We start from the raw sequence: 20,287 nt of genomic DNA, 5'->3' as shown, positions 1-20,287 counted from the left end.
GATTTTTCGATATTTTAATCATTCGATATTTTGATCGTTCGATGAAACGTGTTCAGGGCCGGATTAACCATCTCGGGGCCCCTAGGCACAGCTCGTTTCGGGCCCCCCTTTTTTTAGTCGCAGAGGAAATGCTTTGCGCACCATCACCACTGCCGGGGGACAAGGTGGTATGTGGGACTCCCGGCGCCCTAAAAAGGGAAAAGGACGGGGTATACCCACTAAAACCTCCGCGGCGTTCCGTCGTAGGCCGAGTGGGGGTGCGCGAGTATCCGGCCGTAGCCTTAGACTTCCGAGACACCACGCTACAGCGACAGCTCGCCTACATGGCGGACCCTACACGCCCCCCTTGTGGGGGTCCGACGGAAATGCCCAAAACGCCAAGCCGTTCCCGTCAGACGAAGGTGACAAGGGTGCCCCCGCACCCCCGGCCTGCTGGCCGCCACCTGGGGGCAGAGTAGAACGGTCGTACAACCGCCTTCTCCACCCCCTTCTCCGCCTGCGGAGCGATGAGACGAGAGGATCGTTCTCCCGCTCGCGCTCTACTGTCTCCTTCTGAAGGATGACCTTCTCGCAAATGGAGGCGATCGCCTTCCAGCATCCTTCACTTCCCAGCATGGCGATGACTAGGCTCGCAAGCGAAAGATCCCGGCCCACGACCACAGTGGGGACACGGCGCTGCTCCTCCCAGCCTGTGCAGACCGCGAGGGTGTGCTGCACCGTGTCATCCGCCGCGCCGCATTTGTTGCACACGGGGATTCCTCTCGCCCGATTCTATGCAGGTACGAACCGAAGCCATGCCCGGTCAGCACCTGCGCCAGACGGAACCTGAGGAACCCGTGCGGTCGTTCCAACCATTGGTCCAGAACAGGACCAATGGCGTCCAGAGTGCGGCAGACAAACTGCGCGCGAGTCATGTCTTCGTGACGGTGCCACACCGCTCCGGGCGCTTTCCACGCGCCTTCTGGTCTGCCATCCAGTGATAGATGACAGACAAGACCCCAGCTTCTAGCTCCCAAGTGAGTGCCCTACCGTGCGGTAGGTCCTTGCGACCCTCTGCGCTATGGCCCGCTGGGGTCTGCGCAGAAGGGCAGCATTCTCCCTCTTGTTGAGTGCGTCCACCGAGACTGGGGCGCCATACAGCGCCATGCTACTCAGAACGCAGGCATAAAGTCGACGGCACCTCGTTTGTGGCCCTCCCAAATTCGGGAGGAGCCAACTCAGTGCGCCGGCTGCCTTGAGGAGGCGTGGCGCTAGCCCGTTTAAGTGCGGGCTAAAATGCCACCTCCCGTAAAGCGTGAGGCCCAGATATCTCATCTGGCCCTTGAGGCCTCAGCCTCGAACTTAGCGGGCAGCGGAGCGGGAGCGGCGGCGGCGCTGGAGCGGGGCGGGCAACGCAGACCCGTTCTCGAAACAAGCGGGTAGCTCGCGCGGCGCTTTAGCGGCGAAGTGTTGTGTTCGGGGTTGTGTTGTAGAGATATTTGTTTTTATTCGCAAACGAAATGTCTGAACAACGGCGACAATTTTATTTCGATTCAAATTTATTCCTAACGCTCGATTTATTGTGGGCAAAAGAAGGAGTGCGCTGCCCGCTCGTTGCCCGCTCCCTCGCCGCTGCCCGCTCGTTGCCCGCTCCGGCGCCGCTGCCGCGCCGCTGTTTTCGAGAACCGGTCTATTTGATTTTACGCATAAGATCCTGCCGCTCCCGCGCCGCCCGCCGCCGCCGCCGCCCCGCTGCCCGCTAAGTTCGAGGCTGAGGCCTGACGTCAATCCTATAACGTCCTCAACGCGTCAGGAAGGGGCGCGCTGGCGAAAGAAGAGGGCCTCAAGTCTTCTCCAGCGCGACTTTCAGGCCAAGGCGTCGTATTCTACGAGCAACTAATATGCCGCCCGCCAACGCCAGCCATGCCGCGGCCCCAAATGTCTTCCCCGGGCAGTAACCAGAGTGTCATCCGCATAGCATAATATGACACTAATGCCCGCGAGAAGGACGCCCCGGAGGAGCCAGTTGAAGCCTAGGTTCCACAAGAGGGGACCAAGCACCGAACCCTGCGGAATCCTGCTGGCTACACCGCGCCGTTTGAGCTGGCCGTCTCTGTTAACATACAGGACTTCGCGGTCCCGTAAGTAATCGGCCAGCAGCGCTCGAAGGTACTGAGGCACTCTGTGATGTTGAAGTGCCTAGAGTATGGTGGAATGAGGGATGGTATTGAAAGCGTTGGCTATATCGAATGATACAGCCAACACACCCTCAGCCCTCTCCCTAGCCTCCGCAGTGAGGCTTTTTAGCCTGTGAAGGGCGTCGACCGTCGACCTGTCATGTAAACCAAAGCAGTAATGCAAACGTCACGAAGATGAATTAGGTTCCACAATATCGAAAAATGACGATTGAATGTGTAAACCAAAATAAGGCGAAGTTTTGAGGTGGTTTGAGTTTTGTTGCATAAAAATAATCTTTTAACATCTTTTTTTTTTTTTCATTTTTTTATCGGGAGTGCTGGGCCCCTGGTCATAGTGGGCCCCTGGCCATAGTGGGCCCCTAGGCACTGGCCTAAAGTGCCTTATGGATAATACGGCACTGAACGTGTTCGATATTTTGATTTTCGATAATTTGTAATTCGATATGGTGTAGGTAACCCCTACTAAAGCCAGGTCTCTGGAGCACGTAGAATTTTGTCCAATGACCCCAAGCTACCCATCCTTATCGCTCGCGTAATTATGTTGCTGTTGCGCTCGCACACTCACTGCGGGCGCCCGTCGCACAGTCGCGACAGCAATATATTACGCGCGAGCGATAAGGATGGGTAGCTTGGGGTCATTGGACAAAATTCTACGTGCTCGGCGACCAGACTATAGGTGCTCACCTCTCAAATAGGCCAAATTCTCTTTTATTCATAAGTTCTCCGACTCCGCCATGTCTCTACACTCTCGATTGACGAAACCAGTCCCTTAAACACGGACCATGGTAATTTTTGATGCTGTTTCCATTATCAAAAAAGAATAATAATTAGCGGTGCGGGTGGGGGTGACACGTGAAATATCAAAGCTGTCACGGTATACCTAGCTATGGACTTCATCAGGGCTAAAATGATGGTCACCACTAAATGTGGTCTAAACTTCAAGCTGTGTATGTTAGTGATCAACCATACTGTGTCTGCCAGCCAATTGTTTGCTTCCATGCTGAAGTTGAGCAGGGAAAAGGGTAGTAATGTTATTTACCTAGCCATTGTTGATGCCACTCGATTTAGCTAGTTTTTTTACGACATCTACGATGTACGTGTACACCGAGTGACATAGTAATACAATGTTCATTGGTTCCTAAAAATCGTTTATCAATTCAAATCAACGGAATCTCAAATATAATAAACTTACTATTTGACATGGATTGTCTTGAATGTTATGCTAATGACAATTTAGAAGTTAGTCATTCAATATTATTATTATTATGTTGTATAATTTAATTTGTTAATTGCTCATTAGTTGTACATTACATTGTTATATTGGTAATTATTATAATGTTGCAATGCAACATGATGACAAAATGAAAGAATGGCTCCAATTATTGTTATAAACAATTATTTTTGTGATAATTTTTACTTGTATTATACTTTTGTTATTTAATAAATTCTGTTAAATAATGTAACTATACTTGTTTTCTTTCACACCAGAAAGTATTCTAATAAGGGAGTACAACATTTTAAACTGCAATAGTTCAATTTACCTAGGTCACACACATTCTTTAGACCAATATCTATATATATAAAAGAAAGTCGTGTTAGTTACTTCGCTTATAACTGAAGAACGGCTGAACCGATTTAGCTGAAAATTGTCAGGGAGGTAGTTTAGAGCCAGGAGAAGGACATAGGATACTTTTTATCCCGTTCGAAATTAAAAAAAAAAGTCTGCTTATTTATTGCCATTAAGGCGGAACAAAGTTCTGTCCCGGCAGCTAGTTATTTATAAATGCGAAAGTAACTCTGTCTGTCTGTCTCGCTTTCACGCCTAAACCACTGAACCGATATTGATGAAATTTGGCATAGAGATAGTTTAAGTCCCAGGAAAGGACATAGGATAGTTTTTATCCCGGTTTTTGAAACAGGGACACGTGTGATAAAGTTTTTCTGTGACAGACAAAATTCAACGCGGGCGAAGCCGCGGGCGGAAAGCTAGTACCTAATAAATAAAATATAGGTAGAAAATAAAACAACCCAAATTATAAAAATAACAGTTTACTGCTTTTGATTTTTGCTGCAGTAATAAAATCAAGTTACAGTGATTGCAGAAGCATAACATACAAATTTGTTTACAAGATGCCTTTATTATCTATAACTTCAAATTCAAGTGCTCCATTACTAATATTTTATCATAATAATACAAAGTAGCTTTGTAGTGCCACAACTCGCACACTTTCAGTGTGGTAACATTAAAAGCCAGTCGAGTACAGAAGACAAGTCACCACCTTTACAAATTATATTATTTTTCTGAGATAAGACATACAATAAATAAATGCAGTACATGCTATTACAAGTACAAGAATTTCTTCAAAACGTTAATTATTTAAGGATAACATATCCTGCATTCTGGAAGCAGAAATTAGTTTATAAATAAACAACCAATAAAATATAATCTGTTCACTGTATTTAAATTTTAGTGCTAAAATTCTTTAACTAAACAAAGATACCATCTACAAAAACATGACAATTTTTTAAATATTCAGGGCATAATCTTTGAATATTATTCAAAGAAAATTACCTGAATTACAGCTGATGTAAATTTAAAGTGTATTTAATTTATTGAATTAATTGAATATAGATTACTAGAAACTATATTTTTTGTTTAGTTAAGTTTGGTACTTTAATAGGTTAATTTTTATAAATGTAATTATGACGAAAATATAAAATAAACCTTTTTGAAATAAAATATTTATGCATATACCATAAACAGTGAATTAAAGAACTACCTAATGATATTTTTATTAATGATGGCTAACAATGGTAACAAATTAAATATTGCCTTAAATAACTAAGGTAATATCACAACGATTTTCTCTAGAGTTGCAATAAGGCCTTGCATATGCAACTAATGATGTATGATGCCTGGAACATGAACCAAAACAAATCAAAATAAATTCTATAGTGTAACAAATCATCGTCATCTTCCATAGAAAATAAAAATATAGAAAGAAAAAATATTAAAAGTAATTTAGTTTCACATCATACATTTCTCAAACTCATTTTACCACTTAACTAAATCAAGTCTATTTGTATTTATACTATTCGCTGCTAATGGAATACATATTTACAAAATAAATTACATTATTTACATAAAGTACAACCTGCAACCACTAGTCATTGGATATTGATACCAGAACATACTTCACCATGTATGCAAGAAAGGCAAATCCTACAAGCACAAACAAATTAGTCAAAATATAGTACATATGCGACTGTTGTTCTGATGTCACTTCACTCTCACTTTGCTCGGTGCTATCGGCTTGCAGCATGGCCTCTTGCCGCTCTTTCAGTTGTTTTTCTATTTCCTCAACGTACTCAGGAAATAGTTCACAAAACATTTTATTTTTTAAATTTATCTCTAAGGATTCAGCAGCCAGGCAGCGTTTCTGATACTCCGTAGTCTCGATGGATCCCAGGGTCGGTGTCTTCTCGAGCATGAAACTCAGAAGCCCCGTGAGAATGGTGGAAATAGACCACGCGGGGTTCCATGTGTCCGGGTGGAAGTCCGTAATGCTAAGGCACAGTCTTGTGTTCGTTTTGAACCTTCCGTTCGGTGTAATCATGTAAATCGACGGCGGTTTGAAGGGAAACTCTCTGGGGAAAATTATTTTTCCGTGGTAATATCCTCCCTCGTACGGGCTTTTTTCCGGCCCTTTCACCACGTAATGCCATTCCAAAATATTAGAAGGCACTGGTTCAGCTGTAACGTAGGGTACAGGATCATTTTTAAGCCTGAGATAGTCTTGTTTTAGCCTGCTAGTTGCTCCCGTTACTTTAGTTTTAGCCATTGTTCACTATTCCAAAGAGTGTAACATGAAACACTTTCGTAATTTCCGCTACTCGCAATCAATTGTAACGCACTTTATTGTCATTGAAAGACGTAGGAAGCTTCATGTGAAACACTACAATAGGTAATTTTCAACATTTACGCCATAAAACGAATAAATGAAATATTACGTCAATCAAGAGTAACAACGTCAAATGCAAAAAGCAAGCAAGCAAAGTGACAGCGCACAACACAACTGACAAGATAGTAAAGTGATCGGAAGGCCTGCGGATTTTTGGTGGAACAAGTGTTTCTTTTTTTACCAAATATAGTGATTTATTGTGAACGTCAGAATGGCGGGTGTATGATCATAGAAATTAACAAAATAAATACGATTAATTAATACCTGAGGTGTACCTTGGTGTACCTTTAGTTATTTATTTTGTACTTCTCTAAGATGGGAGCAATTACGATTGCAAAATGAGCCGCCAACCTGAGCCCCGATTACGGTAACTTTTATAACGTCTACAATCAAGAGTCCCGATTACGGTAACTTTTAACGTTTCCAATTCAGACACGCTTCTCGATTCTGCGATACGATTGGTCGTTCAACAGCGTACGTCAGCTGTTTTGACCAATCGTATCGCAGAATCGATGAAGCGTGTCTGGATTGTTGACGTTAAAAGTTACCGTAATCGGGGCTCAGACGCGTTTCTGATTCTGCGATACGATTGGTCAAAACAGCTGACGTACGCTGTTGAACGACCAATCGTATCGCAGAATCGAGAAGCGTGTCTGGATTGTTGACGTTAAAAGTTACCGTAATCGGGGCTCTGATATCAGGTTGGCGGGTGTATGCTGAAATTGGACGAAACAGTTAAGTTATGGTTTTCTAATATTTTATCATTATTTAGTACCTGAGATGTACCTCACAAATAATGAATATGAACCAAATGCGACGAATAATTAAGGAGAAAATCGATACGAAAAATTTGATATCCACCTTTTTTTTATAGCCACCATTTTTTATAAGAAGTTAGAAAGTTGATACTGACACAGATAATACATACCGTAGTATTTTTTACGTCTGTTTTTTATGACACGCACACTTTTGCATTTGCCAATGCCATTAATTTGCTAAAATCAAAAAGTTAGTATTGATAGTAGCGCCCTCCTGTAAATTTCATAATAAATAAGGTTGTCCAACGTGGCAACAATCGGAACTAATAATCGAGACATCGTCTTCCTCTTCTTCAAATTTTATTCTGTTCTTTTTTTGCTCTCCTGTCCTTCTGTTTTTCTGATTTGTAAAATAAGAAGAAATAAGACGAAAAAATAAAAAGATGAGAAAAGAATAAAAAGATATAAGGCAAAAAAATAAAAAGATAATAATAAGAAGAAGAACGTGAGAAGATGAAGAGTCGAAGAAGAAGTGGAAGAAACAAAGAAGAGAAACAGAAGAAGATGAGAAGAAGAATAGAAGATGAAGAAGAAGAGATGAAAAGAAGAAAAAAATAATATTAGAAGAAGAAGACTGTCCCGATTATAAATTATTAGTTCCGATTGTTGGCACGTTGGACAACCTTATTTATGACATTTACAGGAGGGCGCTACTATCAATACTAACTTTTTGATTTTAGCAAATTAATGGCATTGGCAAATGCAAAAGTGTGCGTGTCATAATTGACTTTAAAAATACTACGGTATGTATTATCTGTGTCAGTATCAACTTTCTAACTTGTTATAAGAAATGGTGGCCATCAAAAAAATGGTGGACATCAAATTTTTCGTATCGATTTTCTCGGTAATTATTCGTCGCATTTGGTTTATAATAATATATTTGTGAGGTACATCTGAGGTACTAAATAATGATGAATATAAGAAAACCATAACTTACCTGTTTCGCCCAATTTCAGCATACACCCGCCAACCTGATATCAGGTTGGCGGCTCATTTTGTAATTGTAATGGTTCCCGTTTTAGGGAGGTACAAAATTAATAACTAAAGGTACACCAAGGTACATCTCAGGTATTAAAAATTCATATTTATATTATTCAATTCTGTGACCATACACCCGCTATTCTGACGTTCACGATTTATTGTATCTGAAATCTGAATAGGCACAACAAGCCTCAGTATGGGGCCTATTATAGCGAGGCCTATATGCCTGTTACCACTCTAGGTAACTGATTAGTAATTTGGTTGATTTATTATTACCTACTTAAAAATATGTCATCCACAAGGTCTTGGCTTGGTACTCTTGGTCATGAAGCTACAGATAAAAATGGAGGCCACACTCCGAATACCTACTTGAAGCACAAACTAAGTATCACTATCTCGCTCTCTGTGGGCAGACTCGCTCTTTCTAAATAAACAAAAAATATAAAATTGCTCAAATTCAATGAAACCAATGTAAAATCTTTATTTCTTGAAATAGGTAGGTATCATTAAAAAGGATAAGTGTAATTACTGGTAAAACGTTTTAGGAAGAAATTACTGTAAAAAATGTGAAAAATGTTTACAATGATCCAATGTCGGAAATCACGAAATAAACACTTACGCGTGGAATCTTATGTCACTTCCAGGACACCACGTACTACCGCAACCACGCACTACAAAATTTTGCACCAATTCTTGTGATAAAACAATGATTATTTCCTGTAAACAATCTCAAACGAAATTAACTGCTTAATAAACAAAATAGTAAACAACCGCCATGATGGGCCGGATTGGGCCGATGTTGCCACATGGTACCGATTACCCAGGAATTGGGATTGTAATTCCCTGATTCGCCAACACATTAAGCCTAAATGGCCGACAATTTTGTGATTTTTTATTTAACTAGGTAATCTTAGTTTCAAATATTAATTATTTATTTGTTTAACTTCTGATTTGGTTAGTGAATTGGCTATTTCGAAGAATTTACAAGGAGATTTAAATCAGAAGATAGCAATACTACAGTTCACACTAAAAAGAGAGGTAGGGCCGCAGAGAGCGAGATAGATATAAGTAGGTATTTGACTCAAGTTTTTGTTCCAACTCTGCCCTCCATTTTTATCTTTAGCTTCATGGTTGTGCCACTTTTAGTGTTGCCACCACAGAACTGATGTTGCCACTATCTTGATGAAGTAGATATAGAATAATACTACTCTCCAACCAACCCATCTGGCTAGGGCGGGTAGTGCAGGTTAAATCCTGAATTGGAGATAAGTCGTTTTTCAACAATGCTGCAATGGAGACTAGAGATGAAACGGATAGTTGTTTGGCCGGATACCGGATACCGGATATCCGGCCAGCTGCTAGGCCGGATAGCCGGATATCCGGCGGCCGGATAGTTGGCCATTGTCTCGTTGCATGTCGTGACGAGTATAGTGCCGCACAGGTGCTTCGAACGCGATAAGTGGGTCTATTAGTAGAATAGACTAGTCACACATTTGGAAAATCGAATCCGTCCGAATAGAATGTCAGATTTTGCCACTTGTCTAGGGGGCAGATCAATTCAATTTCGGCTGCAATCGTGAGTGTGTGATTGAATAGCGAAAATTTAACTATACTGGTCATCACAAAAATCGGCCCACCTACGTTTTACAGGGAAACTCGTTTCTACTGACACAGTCATGGTGCTCCAACAATATTGGTGTTATTTGGAAGCCCAATAAATATCCTTAAAGAAAAACACATTTAATTTCTTAATAAACGATTAACATCAANATTTAATATTCTTTGAGAACCGATGACTACAGAAACATCTATCTACATTTTGCACCTAGAATTGTGTATTATGAGTCAAATTTCACCCGAGCGAAGCCGGGTTTTTAATCTAGTGTAATAAAAATGAAGCGAACTACAAAGTGACTCCTCATTATTTTCCACAAAGTAGTGCGTACCTACCGTATAGTCAGTCAGTTTCATTTTGTTTTACTAAATCAAGTTTTTTCCACGTAGATTTCGATAAAAAGAAGGTAACTTATGTACTATGTCAAGTAAGTCCTCAACGCAGTAGTTTGCGAGAAGCAACAAACGTCCATCAAAACAAACTTTGTCTATCTAAAATGTTAATAAAATATTGTCCCATCCGCTTACACCTTACACCACTACCTTATAACGCCGCAGGGATCACGTAAACTCAAAGTTGAAGTGGGTAAATTAATAATACATAAATTAATCCAACTTGCCCGACACACTGGCAACACTGGCAACTAACGGCGCATACAAACAAGAGGTGCTCAGGTACATTGCAAGCCTGTGGCGCACACTTGGCTACCAGTGGCTACTAGAGCGACAGGTAATGCTGAGAGAAGGAACATCTGTGAATTTTTTACCCAGGAAAATGGCCTACCCATACCTACCGCCAGGGGACGGCAGGTTATGTGGAGTTCGAACCCACTGAAAACCTGGGGTGTTCCCTCTGCCGCATAGTGGTCGGCGCCCTGGGTACTAGAAACGACCAAGGCGTCTTCCGCGGACGTCCCGCACTACACGGCGGGACCCAACACCTCCCACTTAATGGGGGGAGGAAAATAATTTATTGGTATAAGAAAATCTGTAGAAAGAATGTAGAAAACCACAAGATGTAAAAAACACACAGACGCAGACACGAAAAAAACGCATTACATAGGTACGACCTGATGAACCCGAGAATAAATCTGAAACCCTTTTCGAATATTTTTATCTTAGGCCATCAATTGCACTGTAAATCCCCACTTAATCTCCTATTTTTCATCATGCCTGGTATAACCAAGAAAGCTGGAAGCCACAATAAGACGAATATTATGGCTTCGTTTGGCTGCCTAGTGTGCGTCAGAGCTTATAACTGTGTGTGATGAATTAATTAGATATGAAACTGTCAGGAGTATAATGTAAGTGCAAATAGCCCGGGGACACCAAAAGATGGCGCTGCATGTACTTTAGAACGCGATATAGTTACTTGCGCATAAAATATTAGGTATACACGGCGCTAATTCAAGGCCTTGATTCAATTCCCGTGAGACGCATGGGTAATATTTCCGTAAACGAACTAAAGTCGTTGACATAGCCCGACGGATCAGCAAGCTGAAGTAGCATGGGCAGGGCACATAGTATGCAGAACTGACGGCCGATGGGGTAGCAAGGTTCTGGAGTGGAGGCCGCGTACCGGAAAACGCAGCGTGGGACGTCCACCCACATGGTGGACCGACGACATCATAAAGGTAGCAGGAAGGCGCTGGACGCAGGCCGCTACCAACCGGGCAACATGGAAAGCATTGGCTGAGATGATGAATTGTTTATTTTTTTTGTTCCAAATAAATGTGCTTTCTCTCTTTGTTTTAAAAATAAAATTATATTACTTCAACAAGTGTCTTTAACTAAAGAAGTAACTACTTGTATATTCTTTGGGTATACGCTATGCAATTTAATATTGTCGTGCAGAAGTTGCATCAAATTACCAACTCACTTCGTATGTAAGTTCTAAAGACGTAATTACAGCAGATAGAAGCAGTGATTGCAAAATTTCTAGAAAACTCCCAGCTCTTTTGCTAGCTGAAATTAAGTTCTAGAAAATATGAAGTGTTCTTAGCTGTATTAGAGAGCTGAAAATCTCAGTGTTTTTCTGCGAAATCGCGTTTATGTCCTGGGGAGTTTTTTTAAGATTTAGCGTTGACATTATTTAATAATAAACACTCATTTTTCTTGCCACTTCTTTTATGTCTTTAGTTTATAAATTCCCAACGCGAGTAAGGACAAATCTATGTAATTCAGACACTTTATTGTATGAAAATAAGACGAATTTATATTTGTCTGACGTGTTGTGATGACAATTTTTCGTAGCAAACTGACTTGTGTCGCGACGCATCAGAACGGAATTGGTTTCATACATTTCGAATAGTAAAATTTCTACTAAAGTGTTGTGTCGTGTCGTGATGGCTTCTAACGTTTTGCATAGNCCACCTAACTAGGCTAAATAAAGTCCCGAGGTCAGAAATTGTGTTCCACGGATTTCTCTCTACACCGTCGTTAAGGCATTCATTGACTGGACTATCCATACTCCACGCAAAAATTATCTAACGCCCGTATTCACAAACATTACTATGAGGTCTCACAGTGCGCGTGGACGCACAGGGTGACACACGAACCAATCACAGAGTTCTATTCAACGCTGCGCGTTCGATTTGCTACTTCACTTAAGCAAGCATCGTTTGTGTACGGGCGTAACTTTGTTAACCCATAGATAAAAAACATCAGTAACTTTTCGCGTTCAATAATTTAGATTCTGGCGGCAAATTTTGTGGAACACTGTCCCGCGTCCCGCAGGAACACGAGTTGTAATTGTTGCGTCAAACGGTGCCGACGCAGCGCGACCAGTGAGGCGCCTTCGTGGTTATCGACTATCGAGAAAAATATTGAATTTTAACTAACACAAACTAAACTAAAGGTTGAAGGAAGGCGCTGGATGCAGGCCGCTACCAACCGGCCATTATGGAAATCATTGGGGGAGGCCTATGTTCAGCAGTGGACGTCCTATGGCTGATATGATGATGATGATGATCCAAGTAATAATCTTAGCGTCCCCATATTACGTTTTCGGCCGGTGGTCGCCCCACTTGGATTTTTTGTTTAACGGTTATAATTTTTTTCGAGCTCTGTCTCAGCTATGAAGTGTGTGGTAATAGCTGCTTAAATTTTGCCTTTTGGCAATCCTGCTCGGTGGACCAAGACGTGCTAGTAAAGGTCTTGAGAAGCACCTGGATGCGGGCAGCACTGGACCGGTTATTATAGAAATCCATTGGGCAGTTCACACAAAAGTAAAGTGATTATACAAGTAATTACGAGTATAATATTATGCTTTTTACGCTTCCGGATACCTCCGCTGTAAAATTATGACAGTGAAACGAACAGCTTGAACAATGTATGTGACTTTGTGTGCAGCAAATAAATGTTTAAAATACTTACTTACTTACTTATCAATAACGTTAAGTCCCGTCACTAGTCCCGCGACACTACGCGGCCGCCGCAACGTGTAGTCGCGAATTAAAGTTTGTATCACAGATATATATCTGTGGTTTGTATCGTGCTTCAGGGATACACACCAGAGGCACAGTGTAGACAAGCGGTGCAGAAAGTTGAGATCAAAAGTATTGCTGGTCTCTGAGGCAATAAGGGGTCTAGTATTATAGGAGTACTAGAGGCCGCCCGCGACTTCGTACGCCTGGATCCCGTTTCACCCCCTTAGGGAGGGAGTTTCGTAAAATCCTTTCTTAGCGGATGCCTACGTCATAACACCTACCTGTATGCCAAATTTCAGCCCGATCCATCCTGTGGTTTGGGCTGTGCGTTGATAGATCACTATGTCAGTCAGTCAGTCACCTTTGAGTTTTAGATTCTGGATTATAGTGTGCACATTGACTTTTGGCTGTGCTTTTAGTGACAAAGGCTCTGCTAGATTTAAGTCTGTCACAGTTTCAACAGAAACGATTTGTTTCACGCTCGTGTCTCCTTTCAAAAAACCAAAAAAACACTATCCTGTTTTTTCTTTAGCTTCAAATAGTCGTTAACGTATCGTAGTAAGCTAAATAAATATGTTTAAAACTCATAAAATTAACTTATTTTTGTAAATAGTCTTTTAAAAAGCACTTTTACACATCCCAGTATTAACCCTGCCACTGCTTTGGGACAATAAATGGGCCAGTGCTGAGAAGAAGCAGCGCAAGGAACTCAGTCACTATTCTCAGTTTGTGTTACGAGTAGATTCACCAAAATATAATTTTCAACCCGCGTTCTTTGGATTCCAGTCGGAAAGTCCGATACCTTCACGGTGAGCTACGGTCGCCTATACCTAATTTAATCGTGATAAGACAGACATGGGAATATAAAACCACTTAAAGTTTAAAAATTACTAATGATAAAAACTATTTACAAAATAAAAAATACTTCACCCCCAGCGCCGCAGTCAGGAATCGTGCCCAAAAGGCTGGCAGCATTGCCACGTTGAATGGCCAGGCTAATTCTCTGACCAAAATAGCTGCCAGCCTTTTGATCACCGGTCACCTCGGTGAGCCTCTTTGCCAGTTCCTTATAAAAGGAACGAGCGCTTGGACCCCATGGTCCCATAGTCTCAACCCCAAACGGCACAAATATATAACTCTCATTGAGAGCTGCATATTTGCGCCGCTTGGAGCACTCAGCCGAGGCCGCCGCCGTTATTTTACTCTGTGGCCATCTGCAGTCGTGTCCTGGGAGAGACTTGAAACAAAACAAACGCTTGCGAAGTCGCGCGGCCAACGGTTTGCACATTCCAACGAACGTTACTTTTTGCTAAAAGCCTTTAAAACAAATAGGCTTGAATGCTTGTGTATTTCAAATCTATTGCAAGCAAAAACCATATAGTCGATCAACTTGATTTTGTTGTCTGGGAAGGAAGGAAGAAAATAAAAAATAATTGATTGTTTTCAACAAAACACTACTCGTAGAATCCATTATTCAATAATTGAGGAACAAACGGTTAGTCAATGAATAACTTCAGAAAAAATATGAAAAATAATACACGTGCCTATAATTAGGGTTGCCCTCGATTTCCCTAGGATCCCATCATCAGATCCTGACTTGGTGACAATGGGACCACCTCAGGAGTGTACCCTATCGAACAAAAAAATAATTTTGAAAATCGGTCCACAATTGACGGAGTAATCGGTGAACATACACAGAAAAAAAATACATGGGTACAGTAGAACATATTATAACCTCCTCCTTTTTTGAAGTCGGTTAAAAATGATCTAAACTTAATTAAGTTACACATAACTGTTATTACAAAGAATGACAAAGGTGACTGAGTTTCTCCCGCCACTTCTTCTCAGCACAGTCCATAATTTGAAAACTATAAATAACTTGAAAAAATCGAACTGCCTAAGGCGGAAATTGAACCCACGACCTTCCGCTTGCCGGGCGACTGCTTAGGCAGTACCGCCCTTAGACAGTTCGATTTTTTCAAGTTATTTATAATTTTCAAATTAGTTTGAGATGCGACTCTTAACGCTAAAAATTTAATAAAAAACTGTCCATAATATTGTGCCGAAGTAGTGGTAGGTAGGGCATGCTATATTTGGGACGTGTTACCAGCCCTGGGAAGGCCCTAAGTACTAAATAAATGATTTGAATTTGAATAATATTAATAATAGTGGAGCCTTCAAATGCCCAACTCATAACCCAGATGGGCATTAATCTATTCGGTAAGAGTCTCAAAATAGCTATTTGCTGGCTGATGGCAGTTTTAGCGAATTATTATTCGCCCTACCCGCCTTTCTGGTGTAGCTTTGGCTTTGTAGTCCTAGAGACAGGAAGCTACTTTTGAAATGTTATCTTTATTCCCTGTCTATATTCTAAATGTTTCTTTAGATCTGCTTTTTTCAAAACTTTCACAAATGGTCGAGTTTGGCTTTTAAAGTTGAAATTTAATCCAAATGTGTACTGTAATCCTCTATATCTCTCTGTAGTAAATAAGAAAGGGCTGACGATAGTGTGTAAAAGACTAGCTTTTTATGATTTTTTTTAAACTAATAATTGTAATCGTGTTAAGCTTACGTGAGGTTTTACCACCGTAGTCCCGCGGTGGTGGGTTTCAGACTCGCGTTCCTTGGATCTCGAGTCCACCAGTCCGAAACCGTTGGACTATTGTCTACACTAATATTATAAAGATGATAACTTTGTTTGTTTGGTTGTAATGAATAGGCTCAAAAGCTACTGGACCGTTTTTTAAAATTCTTTTACCATTCGGAAGCTACATTATCCACGAGTAACATAAGCTAAATTTTATATTGGAAAAAAATAGGGTTCCGTAAAATATGTAGATAATGTAGTCCACGCGCGCGAATATTGCATATGTGCAATTATTGAACTAAATAAACTATTTTTCTTTCTTTATTTCTTTAAATGTTTCCAGTAGAGACTATAATAATGATAATATGACATGATGGCGGTAGTTTGTGAAAGACTAGCGAAAGATTTTAATGCCTGTGTAGGTACTCACTCAATATGTCTATTGCTTCCATAATGTAGGTTGATGTTGCAGTAGGAATTAAACAATGTTCCCTGTCCCCTGCACTAGCCGTCCACTGGACGCGCCCGCCGTTAAACGCACAGCACTGCGGACCATTTATTACGACGGGTGAATGCTTCCGAAAAAATATATTCTAGACACGTTAACACTTACTGCATTCAATTGTTTTTAGGAAATAGAAAAATTGTTCAAAGTTGAAATCTATCTATTCTTTACTATTTTATACTAATATTATAAATGCGAAAGTAACTCTGTCTGTCTGTCTGACTGTCTGTCTTGCTTTCACGCCTAAACTACTAAACCGATTTTGATGAAATTTGCATAGAGATAGTTTGAGTCCCGGGAAAGGACATAGGATAGTTTTTATCCTGGTTTTTGAAACAGGAACGCGCGCAGTAAAGTTTTAAGCACCTATTATAATTAATAATAGGTACATAGTAATGCTACAGAAGAAATTAGTACAGTATACTACGCTCATAGCAATAACCGCTACGATTACTACAGCATTGCCGTAGCGCCGTAGTACGAGCGTCGCTATGAGCTACGGCGACAGTCTACACGTGCGGTTGCTACGTCGTAGTATAGAAATGTTCTTTTAGGGGTTCGAAGTATCTTTGTACTACTTTTGGAATATGAACATGTTAATATGGAGCGTGGTTGGAATTTTATTACTTTTAAAAGGGAACAGAAGACTGGTTAAGAATAATATAAAGTTGTGGTTTAAGTAAATCTTTAATTTTCTCGAGATATTTTTTTTACGCAGAACAAAGCAGACTACAATTACACCTGAGATACAGTTTAGGATGGTACATACCTGCCCTGTAAGTGCCTATTCACTCTTGCCTTGAGGAGGCCATGATTATAAACTGCCTAGACTGTATGTCAGTCAACACCAGATTGCGGTCAAATACTAAAAAACTGATAGTCATTGATCTTGTTAGCTTGAACTATTCGTATAATCTTTATACATAATTTGTATTTCCGTAGGCACTCAAAACAGAATATATCACGAAATTAACGTAAAAACTATATAATTTGTATTCTGCTATACATAAATATAAATAAATACTTGCATGGGCTTATGATCTGAAAGCTAAACAAAAGTTTGTTTTATTATCCACAAGCTTTCTTAAGCCGTTAGCAGACTAATAGGGAAGTTAAGTGGAGCTTAACTCGCACGAGTGTGGTAATTTTTCATGCTTGTGTGTTCACGCAAACTATGTTTGCTAACTTTATTTATTAAATGGCAAGCTTACTTTGGGAAGAGCTTAGATATATAGATAGAACACACTTATACACCACACAAGACAAGAAAAGAAAGAGAAAGAAATATTCAAAAGATACGGAACAATTACGGAGGTCTTATCGCTATAAAGCGATCTCTTCCAGACAACCTAAATAAAATATAATTTATTAATATCTCTGTATACAGTATTTAGCTGTTTTTGTTTTTCTACAGCCAAGCTATAATTGAGAGTATTTGCTACAAATCAATTATAAAAGCATGCATTTCAAAATGTACCTTATGCCTAGGACGATTTTATCATTACCTTGCCGTAACACAGTCTTGTACTAGTGCGGAAGGTAAAGGATTGTGTTTCTGTACCTACCTACATTATTCTAAATAAAATTGTATTGCTTTAAATTGGTTTTAAGTTAAATAAGAGATACAGTTATTTAACTATTGTTCGGTTTGTTCAAATTGTAACATTATGCACAATAAACTTATTTGTATTTGTATTTGCGTAATTCCAGGTACATGAAATAATTTGAGTCATCCAATTTAACATTATAAATCTTCGACGTTACAACACCGCTGCAACTCGTTTGTATCCAAGATCTATAGCTTGACTGCGGACAAAGGCCAATCAGTGAAGGCTTTAGTTCAGTCCAGGAAGGTATAAAAAATGTCATGAAAATAGTACCAAGTGCTCGTAGCTAAGTAGAAATCCCTGCCGCGCAAAGAGAGTTCACAAACACAAAAAAACCAACGTTTTGGGAAGTTAAATCGGGAGTAAAACCTGAGAGAAATAATAAACATATTTGTGATAACATTTTGTGAAATTCTTTTTGTACTCGGGCCATTTATACGCGTCCCAAATATAATTTGTCCTACCCACACTACACCACTTATATTACTCCTACTCATAACATTTGGTACAGACAGCTTCAAATAGTTTGTGACACCCAAAGTAGCCAAAAAGTTCGCAACACGTCTTTGTTACAATATACAGGGTGGCCCAGAAAGAAATTCACTTTTGAAAATTCAAGGAAAAAAATTCTGTGTAATTTTGTAGAACTTTATTCATTACAATTCAAAGAAAATGAAATGGAATTTGTTATTAAATTTACCTTTCTTAAATTACATCGTCCAGGAGATTTCCTTGACGCTTACAATATTCGATCAACATGCATCAAAATCTTGAAATGCGTTCGTTAGAATTACCTCGAAACTTATTTTCCTTATTTTCAAGGGAATCACATGTACGATCAAATTTAAAAAAGAAAGTAAATTTAAAAATAAATTGCATGAAATTTCCTTTAAATTGCATTAATTAAAGTTCTACAAAAATGTACAGTTTTCGTTTCCTTAAATTTTCAAAAGTGAATTTTCTTCTGGGCCACCCTGTACAATTTGACACCATTCCCCAATAATTAGAAATCACAACTTTTCTAAAAATACACTTCATTCTGGTCTTAAAAACTTAATTAATTTTAAATTAGGTACCTGTAAATTACGATTTTTGATCGCATTGTAATTGAAAAAGTTGTTTAATTGAGTATAGTGACGTCACTTGCATGTAGTGCTATACAAAATCTATGGGAGAGTTTCGTTTTGACAGTTTTAATAAGTACGTCAATTGATTGGTGGTGTCAACATGTCTATTGGAATAAAGCTGGGTTGTCGACTTTTTGGCCACTTTGGGTGTCACGATCTATTTGATGCTGACTGTAGTACACAGTCATTAGGCACACAAGATATCAAGGAAACAAAAAACCTATCCCGTACTGCAGTGCATCCAGATTCACGTTTCACTGCGCCATTAACGTGACGCGAGAGATACGTATCACGTATCACGCACAGACCATAGCTTTAGGGAGCAGATGTGCACGCGTTATCCCGCAAAATATTCGTTTAAGGCAGGCTATGGAGTTAAATATTCATGTATTCTTTATGAAAATATGATTTCTGCGTTTATGTATGTTCATTCTGGGATTTGGTTTTGTAGCTAAGGTTTACCCTCATAGGAATGTGGATTTGATTTCAAAAAGGGATTTTACCGATGTGAAGATTATTTTGCTTATTCTTTACTAGCATAATATTCAGGCGATATTTTTATTAACTCCGAGTAAGTATGATTGGAGTACCTTAAGATCGTCGCTGACGTCGCAAAGGGGCGATCCTTTTTTTATAAAATTATACAGGAGAGCAAAAAACGATTTAAAATTTTTGACCGTTTGTATGATGTTCGCCCCGTTGCCGCGTAGGCGGCGCTATGTATGTCGTGGTTGAATAAATAAATAGGTACCTTTGGTCATGCCATCTTAAGCGAAGCCTGTAGTAGGTTAGGTATAGAGACAACGAATATAAATTGTATAATTTAAATGCATACCACATAACGTTGGTAGAAAGAAAACATCCAGGACAGACAAACATTACATGCACAAAAATGTTCATCGTACGGGGATCGAACCCACGACCTCTTGTATTCGCACCAGACCACTAGATCAAGCGGTAGTTTTCTCAAAACTCTACCAACTATGAAAACATAGGTTAGTCTGTATTCATGAATGGCGTGCACTTGATTTCATATTTAAGGCCTTATCGTCCATCTCTGGGGCGCCATAACTTTCCCTATTATTATTAACTCGTCTTGCAAGAAGTTTGAAGTTCCTCCGGGAGAACTATACTCGGGTAACGCCATCTAGCGACGAAAAAAGAAATCTAGGTATTTTGTTTAAGTCTGTGCCATCTAGCAGTCACATTCGTAGTTATATTGTAACAGCTTAGCAGGTTTGGCACCTTAATATAACGCCATCTAGGAGCAGAAGGTTGAATTATTATGTACCTCAGTGTGTGCTAGTTTAGTGTTTCACTCAGCATATTTTTGCAGGCGTTTTAATTGTAAATCATTTACGGTCTTATTCATAATCATTTTTCACATTTTATCAAATGCTTATTAGAGGTTTATAAAACGTTTGATAAAAATTGTTATTCTTAATCGTCATTTAGCGCTAAAATCCTCTTTTATCTGGTGA

At 40.0% G+C, this 20,287-nt stretch overlaps 1 protein-coding gene across 1 annotated transcript; it reads right to left on the bottom strand.

The window, feature by feature from the left end:
• Nucleotides 1-4,210: 4,210 nt before the first annotated feature.
• On the bottom strand, nucleotides 4,211-6,252 carry LOC114362194 (ubiquitin-conjugating enzyme E2 J2). Its single transcript, XM_028317490.1, has one exon. The coding sequence runs from the start codon at nucleotides 6,017-6,019 to the stop codon at nucleotides 5,342-5,344; it is 678 nt and encodes a 225-aa protein (XP_028173291.1). The 5' UTR covers nucleotides 6,020-6,252; the 3' UTR covers nucleotides 4,211-5,341.
• Nucleotides 6,253-20,287: the final 14,035 nt, after the last annotated feature.

This window comes from Ostrinia furnacalis, unplaced genomic scaffold (assembly GCF_004193835.3).
Source record: "Ostrinia furnacalis isolate ACB-3 unplaced genomic scaffold, ASM419383v2 OfSCF6279, whole genome shotgun sequence".
NCBI lineage: Eukaryota > Metazoa > Arthropoda > Insecta > Lepidoptera > Crambidae > Ostrinia > Ostrinia furnacalis.
This window is presented reverse-complemented; position numbering and strand designations above follow the sequence as displayed.

Excerpts from the sequence above, each read along its gene's own strand:
- LOC114362194 (XM_028317490.1), bottom strand. The coding sequence starts at position 6,019 with ATGGCTAAAACTAAAGTAACGGGAGCAACTAGCAGGCTAAAACAAGAC.